Genomic DNA, 13783 nt, shown 5'->3' with positions numbered 1-13783 from the left:
ATTGGCACCCGTGTTGCATCGCATGGGGCCACGGAGGAGGGGGAGGTGGCGGCGGCGGCCATTTTGAGCCGCCGCCGCCATTGGAGCGGGCCCCCCCCCCTTTTCCCCCTTCGCCTCCTGACAGGAAAGGTTTAAGGGGGACAGAGCCCTGGGAGGCCGGGCCGGGCTCGGGGGCCGCCCCGGGGGCCCGGGCCATGGATGTGCGCCGTCTGAAGGTGAACGAACTTCGCGAGGAACTGCAGCGCCGCGGCCTGGACACTCGCGGCCTCAAGGCCGAGCTTGCTGAGCGGCTGCAGGCGGCGCTGGAGGCCGAGGAGCCCGACGACGAGCGGGAGCTCGAGGCCGACGACGAACCGGGGCGACCCGGGCACAACAACGAGGAGGTCGAGACCGAGGGGGGCTCCGAGCTGGAGGGGACCGCGCAGCCACCGCCGTCCGGGCTGCAGCCGCACGCGGAGCCTGGCGGCTACTCGGGGCCGGACGGACATTGTGAGAGTGCGCGGGGCGGGGGTCGGGGAGCCCGGAGTCCGGGCCGAGGAAGGGCTGTGGGACGCGGGAGTCCGGCACCTGAGGTCGGGGAGATGGTCTGAGGATTGGGGGATCCTGCTACCTGCCGCTGAAAAGGATCTAGGGCCCAGGGCCTCGGGACGACTGGAGGGTGGACCCTGGCATTCGGTGCAGGAGAGATACTGGAGTGGGGGCTCTTGGTTTCGGAGATGAGGAAGGTCCCGGGGGTGTAGAGGATTCCGGAGTCTGGGGCTCGGAGACCGGAAGCCGTGGTTTCTGGAGCCGAAGAGAGTCGGAAGAACAAGAGGTTTTCGAACCGGGGGCCGGGGAGGGTCTTGGAAATGACGATATTAGGGTTTGGAGCCGGGGCGGGGGGGGGCTTTGGGGCTGTGCTAGCCCAGCGTGTGGGCTGGACGTCGGGAGCCGTGTTTTTACGGCTGGAAGAGTTTTAAGAATAGAGGATCTTGGAGTTTGGTGCTGGGTGGGGTATGGGGAGTTCTCATATTTGGTACTGGGATGGGTTAGTGAGGTGGAGGTGCTGGTGTCTGGCCAGGGGGAAATCTGATGGACTGGGTGTTCTGGTATTTGGCTAGTGAGCATTTAGGGGATGTGGGAGACTACCATGTGATTGGACTGTGGGGACCCCCATCTGTCTAAGGATGGCCTGGGGGACTCTGAGATCCAGGGCTGGAAGGCCAACCTTGAGTCACGGCCAACTTGGGCATTTGGTACTAGGATACCTGGGGATCTACTGATTGGCTTCCAGGGGAGGTAGAAGGAAACCCCCATCTCTGGGGGCAGGCAAGGGAGGGAAGGATGCCTCGCTGGACAAGGAACCTAGAGATCTTGAGCTGGGTGAATTCTGGGAACAGGTAATTCAGCGCCTACTGCTGAGTTGTCTTGGATTAACGGTATGGATTGTTTGAAGAACAGAAAAGTAGCTAGGGGTGGGGTGCGGCTGATAGCAAGTTGATGGAGTTTGAAGTCAATGCAGTATCTGGGGGATAGAGGATCCTTCTGTCCAGGACAGGAGTGTACGTGTGGTCTAGCATATGTGGAAGAGGGGAGAGTATAGAATGGAAAGAGAAAGAAAACCTGTTGACTTGGCTAGAGGTCTCAGGATGGAGTGGGGGTAGTGTTTCTGAGACTGAGTGTCTCCACGAGAGGGCTCCTTGGTCCTCAGAAACAGTTATTTGTGTGCCCAGGGAATGGGGGGATCTCAGGGTGTAGTAAGGAACCACTGCATGAGCCAGAAGGTATGGCTCAGAACAAGAGGGGCAGGGTAGATCTGCGATTGTCAAGAGAGAAGACCCTAGTATGGAAGGTAGGAAATGTGGAGTTAGAAAAACGTGGTTTTCTAGCAGGACAAGGGAGTGGTGATTGGAGAAGTTAAGGAGTAAGTAGAAAGGACTCCGGCATACAGCATTTGTGGTATTTCTCTGAAAAGAGGGTGCCATGAGGTTAGCCAAGTGAGGAGAGCAAGAGGGTGAGGGAAGAGACAAACTGGGTTGGCATTGGGTACTTACTGACTTATTGGTGAGAGATGTGATGTCCTGGAGGGGGGCGACCTGAGTATAAATTAGCAGTGAGAGCAGCCTAGGGATTGTCCGGGACCCACATGCCAGGAAGAATACTTCCTTTGCAGAGACCTGTGAGGGAAGGAGGAGTGTATGTCTAGGGCAGGAGAGATGCTGCAGGAATGCCTAGGAGGAAGGGCCAGTGGCCAGAGGTGTCTCAGAAGAGGGACTGCTAGACTCTGGACAGACTTTGTTCCAAGGGTGTGTCTATGACTTGGGCAAGTCAGTTCACCTCTGTGAGCCCTGGTTTTCTTGCGTGCACAACAGGGATAATAATATGCCCCCCAGGATTGTTATGAATGAGGTCACATGTGTAGGAGGCTTAGCACTGGGCTTGCGAGTCAATAGGAGGTGGATGTTTTAAGGGTGGAGAAGGACCCCAGAATCATCCGGGGTGAGGCTGCCTTTGTGGGCGCAGGAGAGATATTTGAAAAGAGAGATGTGAGTATTTGTAGAAAGAGGAGTACTGTGCTTAGAGCCCAGAAGAAACCGAATAGTTTGAAAGGCACTCCCTGTGTTCCAGTTAAGGAGATAATCTATTTCTTCCTTTTTCCTGTAACCCCTACAACAAAATCCTCTGAGCCCCTTTCATGCCCCACTTCAACCCTTCCTTCAGGCTCTGGTAAACAGAGCTGTGGCAGATCACGTGATCCGTTACTTTCCTCCCTTTGGGCTGCACCTGGTTTGTGCCCAGATGTATTTGTCCTCTGAGAAAGGATCCAATCAGTTAGCAAGTGGCAGAATAGTCTCTCCTTCCCTGTGGTTCTGCCGGTCCTGGCACAGCTACCAGTAGGGCCCTAGAGGCACCTAGCAGAGCTTGCCACTGGGGTAGAGAACCTGCTTGCTGCTCGTCCTAGGTTTCCAGACTTCTCTCTGGGTTTGGCTGCAAGGTTCTTCTTGGGTTTGCTACTCTGGTTCTAGTCTCACCTCTGAACTTTCACATGTTGTAACAACCCCAGGAATGGCTTCTCTGTTACTTTCTGGGTTCCTGTCTTAACTCCTGGTACTTCTTGGTAAACCTGAATGCAATTAGAATTTGCTTTTTGTGTTTAAGTATTTGTTTAATGTATGTCCTATTCACAAAACTGAAGGCTTTAGTGAGGCAAGCTTATTCTAAGCTATACCCAGGGTCTGGTATGTAGTGTGCATTCCACAAATAGTTAATAATATTCTTATAATAAGAATGAGCTTCTGTTCTTAGTCTGATTCCATGAGACACCTCCTTGAAACCCTTCCCACCTAGCTCCATATATTTCATGACTTCTCCCTAATGAGTCTAAAGGCCGCTATTATCATAACTCCTGTTTTCCTAACTGTTCCTCCGCCACCCCCCATTTCCCTGTCAATTGGGATGGTTACTTTTTATCTTTGCAGCTATGGTGGGGTGGAAGAGATTCTTGAAGAGGGTTGGCTGTGCAGTGAGTTGGGCTGGGCAGCGGGCTGATTTGCGCCCTGAGTAGTTTTTAAGGTCGTGCCCTGAAGCCAGCTCCCTACACATCATACCACGTCATAAGACAGCTAGACTGGTGGTTTTTAAACTGTGCTGCGTGGAGTCCCAGCTGCCAATAGAGTTGTCACAGCCTTTGAGTGGGGACTTAGGGAGTGAGGTCAAGCTGGGTACTTTCTCTGACCCTCCCATCTTCTCACTCTAACCAGAGCGGTTCTGCCTCAGTTGGTTTTGTTTGTTGGGATTCTGTACAACCCAGTCACAGATGTATCGCCAATCATTTGAGGGACAAGAGGGCACGTCCTTAGGCAGTTGAGGCTGCTGACTGCCCAGATAGGTTCCATCTGAAGGGGTTGTCACACCTTTTAGCCTTTGGCAGACTGTCCCCACTGAGAATGACATTGTGTAGCACCAAAAACCCACCTCTGGTCCCAAGAAGCACCTTTCTAACTAGCCATTTCTTGTTTTAAGATGTCATGGACAATATTACCAGGCAAAACCAATTCTATGAAAGCCAGGTCATCAAGCAAGAGAACGAGTCTGGCTACGAGAGGAGACCTCTGGAAATGGAGCAGCAGCAGGCCTATCGCCCAGGTGGGAAAGTACACGTTGTACATCTCTTTCAAAGGAGCTAGAATCTGTACGTGGCCTTTACCCTCTGCCTAGAGCCGTCTTCCCAGAGAGATTTTGCAGCTTCCTCTTGGATGGTCCATTTGGGGTCTGTCACTCTGGAAAGGTTCTTTTGAAGGAGAGAACTTAATCCTGCTCCCGGGTGTTGAGAGAGGGGAGTCTTCATGGTATCTGTTTTCAGATGTTAGTATCAACACCCTGGAGAGTTTAGACTCAGAGGACAGTACTTGAGTCTTATTTAAGGTCTTAGAATGTAGAATCCAGCAAGGACTTTTTATTTTTATTTTTTAATGTTTATTCATTTCTGAGGGGGGGAGAGTGAGAGAACGTGAGCGGGGGAGGGGCAGAGAAAGAGGGAGACCGAGGATCCAAAGCGGGCTCTGTGCTGACAGCAGAGAGCAGATGTAAGGCTCAAACTCACCAACCATGAGATCATGACCTGAGCCAAAGTTGGATGCTTAACCGACTGAGCCACCCAGGTGCCCCATCTAATAAGGACTTTCTAAAGCTAGTTTAGTATTTAGTAGTTTCTGCATTCTGAAGAATATTGTTCCAGAAGATGTCATTAGGGACTTCCCGGGGAAGGGTTCCTTGGCTAAAACATACCTGGAAATGCAGCACGTGCTATACCACCTCTGGGAGCATTAAAGGCTCTGAGAAGGCCTGGACTGAAAAAAAACCTGTGTCACATTGTTTAAACCCAGGGTTTCCCAAATATGTGAATAAATATGTCTTTGCCGAACAAAGTTTCTTGCAATGTCAGTTTGGGAAACACAGATGCAACCCAGCTCTCTGCTCCCATTTTACAGACTGAGGAGGTGGCTTATCTGATGACAGAGCTGGGGTTAGCACCCAGGAAACTGGTGCCTGGGCCACTGCTGTTGGTTAATAAGCAGCATTCCCAACCAGTTGTGTCCTACCATTTAGAAAGCAGGGTCCCACTGTTGAGTAATGATGGAGCCAGAACTGCCTCCCAGTCTTGTGTTCCTGTCACTGTGTTATAGCCCTAGTGTCTGTACTTAGTGAAGTTGATTCTGTGTAGTTGATTCTATCTAATTCCATTCTGGTTCATCCACAAAGTGAAATCCCCAGACATTTCTTGTGGGTGGCTCAGGACTTTACTTTTAATGTAGGTTAAACTGCAGATTTGTGTCAGGCTCTGTGAGACTTGTGGGATCATTTGGCCCAAGGAGAGTCATTTCTGTGCTGTTACCAACAGACTTTTTTTTTTTTATGTTTGTTTATGTATTTTTGAGAGAGAGATCAAGATTGCAAGAGGGGGAGGGGCAGAGAAGAGGGAGAGACAGAGAATCCCAAGCAGGCTCCACACTGTCAGTGTAGAGCCCGATGAGGGGCTTGAACTCATGAACTGCAAGATCATGACCTGAGCCATCTAGGGACCCCCACAACAGACATTTATCAGGGCCTCTTGCAAGCTCGGCTCTGCTGGGAAGCATGGAGGCTCTCCAGATGGGGGAGCACAGTCCCTGCCCTGGGTGCCCAGGAGCCTTCTCTCTATGCCACGGCTAAGGATCCGAGGTGGTCTTGGCTTGAGTGCTGAAACGAGGAGATGTGAGTGATCCACAGTGTCAGCATAGACGCTGGTTTCCACAGTTTGCTCTCTGTTAGGTGCTTGGATTATTAAGTCACACCACAAATAGAAAGTCAGGATTTCTATTTGTGGTGTGACTTAATAAGGCCATCACACCTATAGGCCAGCTTAAGTTCAGACCCTCGCTTCTGGAATGATTCTGGGCTTTATGGTAGAGTGACTGAAGCCAGTGGAGTTAGCTGTGGGCCCACAGTGTCCTGTTGAATTAACCTTCCCACCTCCCTTTCCAGACAGACGACGCTTTGTAAGAAATGAGGTAGAGAGATTCTCTGGGAGGAATAATTAGAGAAGGTCGGATCATGGGATCTCAAAGTTTAAAGGGATCTTAGAAATTTTCTTTATTTTTTCTAGAGAGAGAAAGAGTATGACCCAGGGAGAGGGGCAGAAGAAAAGAAAGAATCCTAAGCAGGCCCCATGCCCAGCGTATACCCCAATGCAGGGCTTGATCCCACGATGCTGGGATCATGACCTGAGCAGAAATTAAAAGTCGAATGCTCAGCCGACTGAGCCACCCAGGTGCCCCCATGTTAGAAACTCTCCAGCGCTCTCCCACTCATTGCGGACCAAGGTAGCTGCCAACTTTCCTGAGGCTTTGGCAAAGTAGCCAAAGGCAGCTATTCACTTTTGGGTGGACCTTATTAAGAGAGCTGGTCTTTATTCAGTGCTGAAGTCCCCTCTCCCACATGAAGCCTGAGAGTTATCTGGCTGACATCTGTCATCCCATCAACTGGCAGTGCAGATGTGCCTCGTTGACCATCCCCGACTTCCCTCTGCCCTGGTCCTGTTCTCCAGTGCAGCCTTCTTGGTTCCCTGGGCAGGTTTCCGTTGAACCCAGCAAGCTGCCTGTGCCCAGCCCATCGTGAGTGTAGTCAGGATCCCGCCAACACATCCTGAGGTAAAGGAACCAGAAAAGTGATAGCTAAGGAGTTTCCAAGTGTCTTGACCACCTGGCTTTGTCCTGACAGTAGAAATGAAGACAGAGATGAAGCAAGAAGCACCCACCAGCTTCCTCCCACCCGAAGCATCTCAACTCAAACCAGATAGACAACAATTCCAGAGTCGCAAGAGGCCTTATGAAGAAAACCGGGGACGGGGGTACTTCGAGCACCGAGAGGATAGGAGGTGGGTGTGTGAGGCGATAGTCCCCCTTCTTCCAGTAGGTCTCTGTGTCTGTAGCCTGGTGCCCACTGGGACCTTTGTATTAACCAAGGGGGCAGAGCAACCTGCCCTCACACGTTTGCTCAGTTCTCCCTGCACTCACTGCCAGATTCAGCTTTACTAAACTTTTGCTCCTTCCTCAGCTCCTCCCTTCTCATTACCTACAGGGTAAAGTCCAAATACTTGGCCTTTCACGTGTGAGATGCCAGCCTGCCTTTTCAGTCCTTTGCCTCACTGCCCCGTCATCCTGCACAGTGTCCTATTCTTAATGGCTGCTCAGTATCCCTTGATGAAAAGATTTATTTCCTGACCCTTTTCCCAAACACATCCTTCCATCTATCTACTCATTTATCTATTGTCACACTCCCGCTGCTTTCACAAGATACCTACCCTTGGGCTGGACACGGGGGACACAGAGATGATTTGTTTGGACAGTGGGTTTTGCCTTCTTTTGATCCCAATATAGGGCCTGAGACAGACACATGAGTAAGCCACAACCTAGTGAGACCAGTAGTCACGGTGTGTGTCAGGAGGTCAGAGGAGGGAGTGTCCTCTCTGCCCTGGTTATTTTCCTTTCCTGACAAGCCCTTCCTATCCCTTTGCCCCAGCCCCAGTTCCCCCACCCCCACTCCCACCCTCCCTTCAGTTTTTGCATGAAGACTTTTCTGGTCACACAAACTAGGAATGACCATTACTTCTCTACTTGTCTGGACTGGTCATCTGACACATTTTATTTCCCACCTGGTGGATTCTATCCCCTCGCTGCCTTGTGACCCTCTAAGACAGGGTCTGGGTCTCTTGGCTTCAACCAAAGGTAGGATGTGAAACTACCTCCTACAAGTTTCTCCCAATGCCTCCTACTGAGCAGAGCCCTAGGGTACTTGCCTGTGGGGAACAGAGGAAAAATACCTGCTCTGATTCGAGGCTGGCAGGGAAAGCTTTCTCGGATGAACTTACTGTGTGATGAGGTCCTTCTTTGTACAGGGCTCTGCCTTAGCCCTAGACTGGCAGGGCCAGAAGGGCATTCCACCAGAGGGAAGCCTCCCAGATGGGCCAGGGGTACCTGATCTGGGCACATGGTCGACAAGGTCCAGACTGTTCCAGACAGGACCCTGGGCATTAGATCCCATCCTTCTGTGCCTTTCCTTTATTCCTGTAAGTTGGAAGCCAGCAGTATTTTAACATTAGTCCCTTTTTAGTGATTTGGTAGGAGATGAGTCTTATTCATAATTTAGGACGCTTGACGGAAAGAGACTGAAAAAATGGGTCATTTCAAATACTTGCAGATGTGGAGTCTTAGGAAGATGTGGGCAGATTGTGATTACTGGGTTTTATCTGAGCCTTTGCACATTACCCCTCCCCGGCCCAGCCCCTTCTGGGCTACTGTGCTGCCCATCGCTAAGAGTCCATCATGGAGGCAGCTCCCAACATGCACAGGGCATGGGTCAGAATCTCGGGGTGTGAGAGAGGAGTTGTCTTTGAACAGGCTGGCCCTCTGGAGAGAGTGTGCCCTCTCTAGTCTCCATCCTCACCCTAGGAGTTAACAGTCCTTGCTGTCGTTGCAAGGATGTAGGGTTGCAGAGTTGTTTTGCTAACCTCCGTGAGAAGAAATCAAAATCCAGGAAGCAGTCTGGAGGCCACTTGTCAATTCCAACAGAACCTTCATTTCCCTTCCTCCGTGCTCATCCAGCTGTTCTCATGTGACTTAACCCCTTTTTCTGACACAGGGGCCGCTCTCCTCAGCCTCCTGCTGAAGAGGATGAAGATGACTTTGATGACACCCTTGTTGCCATCGACACATGTGAGTCCTTGGGGTGCCCATCTGATTCTACCCTCCAGTCAGTATTGGGAAAGTCGGATATGAGAAACCGGGCTCTCGAGTGAGGTTGCTGTTTCAGAGACCGAAGACCTCCTCTCAGCTCTAGCTGGGATCCTGGGCAGGATCATTCTGTTTCTCTGATCTTCTCTTCAGGGAGGCATAATGCTGCCCTAATACCTCAGAGGATTTTCACTGACACTCATCAGAATGGGTGCAGGGGCAATCTGGAAAACCCTGAACGCCCAGGGGCTTGTCGTCTAATCAGGAAGGGAACCTGAGTGCACCTGGGGAAACTTAACTCTTTGACAACCAGTTCCCCAGTTTCCATCAGCTGCTCACGTTCCTGATGAAACCAATGCCACCTTGTCCTCTGAGGCTTAACCTGGCCCGCCTCGCTGTCCGTCCTCCAGTTTCTTTCTGCTGGATAAGTGGCTTCCCCTAGACTGCATCTGAATCCGAGGGGTGATGGTGATAAAGGTCCTGCCCCTCCTCAGACTGGATCTCAGTGGTAGAACCTGCAAATCTGACTTTAGGAAGAAGTCGATCAGGTCTGAGAACACTGTACTTTTCAGCAGAGCAGAAACTGCACAGCAAGTCACGTATTTCTCTACTCAGCTTGTGCTTCTAGAGCAGCGCCTATATATTTTGGAAGAGAGAAAGATATCTTGTACACAGTCCTGTCTATCACAGGATCTCAAAGACCGTGTACCTAGAGTAAAGCTAAACTTTTTTTTTTTTAATATTGGGTGGCAGTGATCAGTGAAGCAGCAACTGATCAGATGGGGAATGTACAGGCTATGACTCTCAGCCTTGAGGGAAAAGAGCCAGCCTGCTGGATAGGGTGGTCAGGAAAGACTTTCTTAGCGGCCTGACCAGCTCCTTGAAGAGTGGGAAGAGTCAGAGCTACAGCAGGAGAGTCCAAGGCCCGAAGAGGAGGTGGGAGCCTGTGGTGCACCTGCACAGCAGTGCCTGGGTGGCAAGTGAGGAGCCGGGTCAGATGTTTGTGCAGCTGTTGGCAGCAGGAGTCTGACTCCCAAACTGAGCTAGCACACGGAAATGGTTAAAGTGAGTGGCTGTGGGATTCACCTTTTTAAAAATGCTAAATCCCTTGAACATGATGAGGATATGGATCCTCTCCCTAGCAAATGTACATCCCTGTAAAGTGCGTTTGTGTACAATTTGGGGGGGTTCCCCTGACGGCCATCCTTGGAACCCAGCGAGGTGAAGAACCCAATTCCTGTGCATAATGGCTGCGCTGATCCTGTGCAGAGGCCCATTTGCATAGTCTGGAGTCTTGCTCCCAAACAGGAGAATGGTTAGGCAGTGCAGCTGGTTTCTCGTGCACCTACCCTCATGATGCGTCGGCTTGTGTACTCTGGTTAACACTCTCAGGGAACTTATCTTTGCCTGTGCCTCTTTTGGGAACCTTTAAAACACCAGCCAACTCCTGGCTTTTTCCTCTACAGATAACTGTGACCTCCACTTCAAGGTGGCCCGAGACCGGAGTAGTGGCTACCCTCTCACGATTGAAGGCTTTGCCTACCTGTGGTCAGGAGCCCGTGCCAGCTATGGAGTCAGAAGGGGCCGTGTGTGCTTTGAGATGAAGGTGAGTGGGAGCAACAGAAGGGTCAGGGACAGAAACCAGGTCCATCCTTTGGAATTAGCCTGTCATCAGCCACTTCGGTCAGAGCCACGATGGCAAAAGAGATTTAATTGAGATTTAATTGTGTATCCAAGCAAAAAAAAAAGCACGATGGACTCAGGAGAAGTATGTCATCGCTAAACACCGCATCGGAAAAGCAAGCCAATTGTACATTGCTTTGTTGAGCTGATTTTTCCTTGGTGAGATTTGACCCAGGTATTATATAGCCAACCTCACTAGGTATGACACGTTTGTAGAATTGGGAAAAGGAGTAGTTTGGAAGAAAAATGAGCTAGAAAATGTGGACATGGACCCTGCCAGTTAGGGTAGAAGGAGAGCTGGGCAAAGCTCGGTCCTGCCACCAGGGCTGATCCTCTACCAGGACCTACCAGGCCATCCTCTACCATCATCTCTCCATAGTCCAGGTCAGGTTCTGTTTATGAAAAAAGCACACAGTCGTGGTCAATGGAAATTGAGATGGCACAGGAGAGTGTAGGGTAAAAAAAGCAGAAGTTAGGCTCCGATCCCCCTGGTGCCCATCCTACCCTCCAGAGGTAACTTACATGTTAGTGATTTCTTGCGTGTCCTTTGGGTAGCCAAACTTAACTGACCGCTAGTATCTACAGAACCGTTTGCACAAGCTAGATACATGCCAAGTGCCTTGCACGGGTATCTCCATTAATCCTCACCATACCGTCCTGAAATAGGTAGTTATCCCCGTTTTTTAACAGGGCAAGCTGCCAGTGTTCTCGTTTCTGATTAAGTCTGTTGATTGTGAGTTGCGTACTGTTTCATGTGCTGCTCATAGAGAAACGCTGCCGATTAAACTGACAGAGTGCTTGCTTCCCATATCAGTTGTAAGATCTGTCTGGATTTTGGAACAGCAAGATGGAAAAATGTGCATCCGAAAGTCAAGAAAATAGGTTAACTTCACAGAAACCACCGACTAACATAGATACGGTTGTTAGGCAGTCTAACCTCTAAGGTTACATCAGAAGGCACCTTTTATTCTTTCTGCTTCTTACTTAATACTGTGTTTTGGACAGCATATTCCATAGCAGTACGTCAACCCTACTTCACTCTTTCTGACCGCTTCATCTGTTCTGTGACATGGATGTGCCATAACATGGCCAGTGTCTTGTTGGTGGGTTTTTGGAGTTTTTAACATAAACAGTGTCACTGAATATTCTTCTGTGTGTGTCGTGTGTTCACAGATAACACCTCTGATTGCATCTGTAGGGTTAACTGGAAGTTGAATTGCTGCGTTACAGAGTAGATGCATTTGCAGCATCCCCACCCACCCACTCCCCTTTTTTTTTTAAGTTTATTTTTGAGAGAGAGAGCGTGGGGAGGATCAGGGAAAGGGAGACAGAGAATCCCAAACAGCCCTGCTCTGACAGCACAGAACCTAATGTGGAGCTCGATCCCACGAAATGTGAGATCATGACTTGAGCTGGAATCCAGAGTTGGATATTCAACCGACTGAGCCACCCAGGCGCCCCTGCATTTACAGTTTTGATAGAGGTTGCTAAATTGCCCTCCAAAGACACTGTGCCAGTTTATCCTTCTACACTAAATATGACAGTCCCTGTTTTCTCTGTAGCATGTTAAAATTTAAAATTAACTGTACTTTTGAAATACCTATCTCTGTGGCTCTGTAATTTCCTGAGCCTTTCAGCGCAATAGGCCTTTCAGAGCACTTAAACACCTTTTCCCCAGCAACAAAAGCCATTGCTGATTTTTAATGCCTGTGTGCTTCTTCCCTCTTGTGTTGCCTTGTAACCTGCAAGCCTCTGGGCACCAGTTCTGAGCCTTCTTATTCTTTGTCCCCAGATCAATGAGGAAATCTCCGTGAAGCACCTTCCTTCCACAGAGCCCGACCCACACGTTGTCCGTATTGGCTGGTCCCTGGACTCCTGCAGCACCCAGCTGGGTAAGGGGACGTCAGCCTAGCAGTCCAGAGAGTACAGCAATGTGTCTCTATTCCTGGATTCTCAAACTTCCTAAGCTTCTCTTCCCAGCGTGGGACTCAGAACACGACTAGCCTAGGCTGGAGCACACAGTCTTTAGGCATACAGGATTCAGCTGGAAGGACCATAATCCTATTAGCTTTCCTATGAAAAATTTAGTCTTCATCTTTTAGGAGATGGTCCAAAGTTCTCCTTAGAGAGCTGATCCTTTTCTTAAAAGATCAGTTGTCTTCTGTCTTCAAACCATGCTGAAAATAAGTTCCTCAAACCCTGTTAAGTTCTGTCTGGGGTTTTCTGTCCAGAGCCAGACCCAGAGTAAAAAGGGAAGCAGAGAGCATTGGGGCTGGTTGGCAGAGAGGCAGGGGCCGCTCATTGAGAGGTTTTGAATTTTCACAGGCCTCCAGGCCTCAGTGACATTGTGGCCCCAAGTGAGTGATTTCCATGACCAATGCTGAGATTTTCTGCTTTGGTCATATAAACCTTCTGATTATGAAAATAATGTGTGCTCTTTGTAACAATTCAGGCCACACAAGTTGGGGAAAATGAAAATCCTCCTAAACTTGTGAGATAACAGCCAACATTAACATTTTTATCTACAGTCTTCTGGATAATTCTTTTGTTCTTTGTATATCTCAAACTGGGTCACACTATGCATACCGTTTTGTGGCCTGATTTCTTTTTCCTACTTAGTGTATGCTGGGCATGTTTTTATAGATAGGTATAACTTTTTTTTTTTTTTTTAACAATGTTTATTTATTTTGAGAGAGAATGCACGAATGCATGCATGAACGAGCAGGACAGGTGCAGAGAGAGAGGGTGAGAGAATCCCAAGTAGGCTCCCCGCTGTTGGCACAGACCCTGACGCGGAGCTCAAACTCATGAACCATGAGATCATGACCTGAGCCAAAATCAAGAGTTGGACGCTTGACCGACTGACCCCGACCGCCCCTTAAATAAGTACAGCTTTCTGACCACTGCGTAATTTTCCTTAAGTGATGTGTAGATCTGTTAAGTTGATTGCAATTTTTTGCTGGTAAACTCTTGAGTTGTCCACGTGTATGATCTGATTGTTCACGTAAGCCTGATCCTTCTAGTAGAAATGCTAGGTCAAAAGGAGTGGACAGTTTCATTTTGATAGATGTTCACACCCTTTATTTCAGGCTCCTATTTTATCTTTGTCTCTGTTTTTGGATGTCAGTGGTGGGTAGGTGGTACAGGTAAAGATCCAGAGCCCATAATGGTCAGTTGTCCAAGGCCAACAGCTGGTGTACAGAAGAGCTGGGCCCAGAATTCACGTCTGTTGGCACCTTCTTTTCTGGTAGAATGTTCCTTGGTTTCCTGGCCAAGGGTCTCTGTACAACCCAGGTGTCAGGCAGGGCCCTTGGAATCTCACACTGCTTCAGCCCCTGGTTCTGTGGCCT

At 49.6% G+C, this 13783-nt stretch overlaps 2 protein-coding genes across 4 annotated transcripts in view; both read left to right on the top strand.

Moving 5' to 3' along the window:
* Positions 1–4125, top strand: part of AXL (AXL receptor tyrosine kinase) — a 34488-nt gene extending 30363 nt beyond the window's left edge. For both annotated transcript variants that reach the window (XM_042970761.1, XM_042970760.1), the window contains one exon: positions 4003–4125. The gene's annotated coding sequence lies outside the window, so the exon portion shown is untranslated. The remainder of the gene's footprint in view (positions 1–4002) is intronic.
* HNRNPUL1 (heterogeneous nuclear ribonucleoprotein U like 1) overlaps positions 44–13783 on the top strand; it is a 34657-nt gene continuing 20917 nt past the window's right edge. Inside the window, exons 1-6 of one of the 2 annotated variants that reach the window (XM_042970762.1) lie at positions 44–489; positions 4003–4125; positions 6739–6895; positions 8659–8732; positions 10217–10356; positions 12226–12325. In XM_042970762.1, the coding sequence (XP_042826696.1) occupies positions 195–489; positions 4003–4125; positions 6739–6895; positions 8659–8732; positions 10217–10356; positions 12226–12325 (889 nt within the window). In that variant the 5' untranslated portion in view covers positions 44–194. The remainder of the gene's footprint in view (positions 490–4002; positions 4126–6738; positions 6896–8658; positions 8733–10216; positions 10357–12225; positions 12326–13783) is intronic. The other variant, XM_042970763.1, reaches the window with a different exon arrangement.

Source organism: Panthera tigris, chromosome E2 (assembly GCF_018350195.1).
Source record: "Panthera tigris isolate Pti1 chromosome E2, P.tigris_Pti1_mat1.1, whole genome shotgun sequence".
NCBI lineage: Eukaryota > Metazoa > Chordata > Mammalia > Carnivora > Felidae > Panthera > Panthera tigris.
This window is presented reverse-complemented; position numbering and strand designations above follow the sequence as displayed.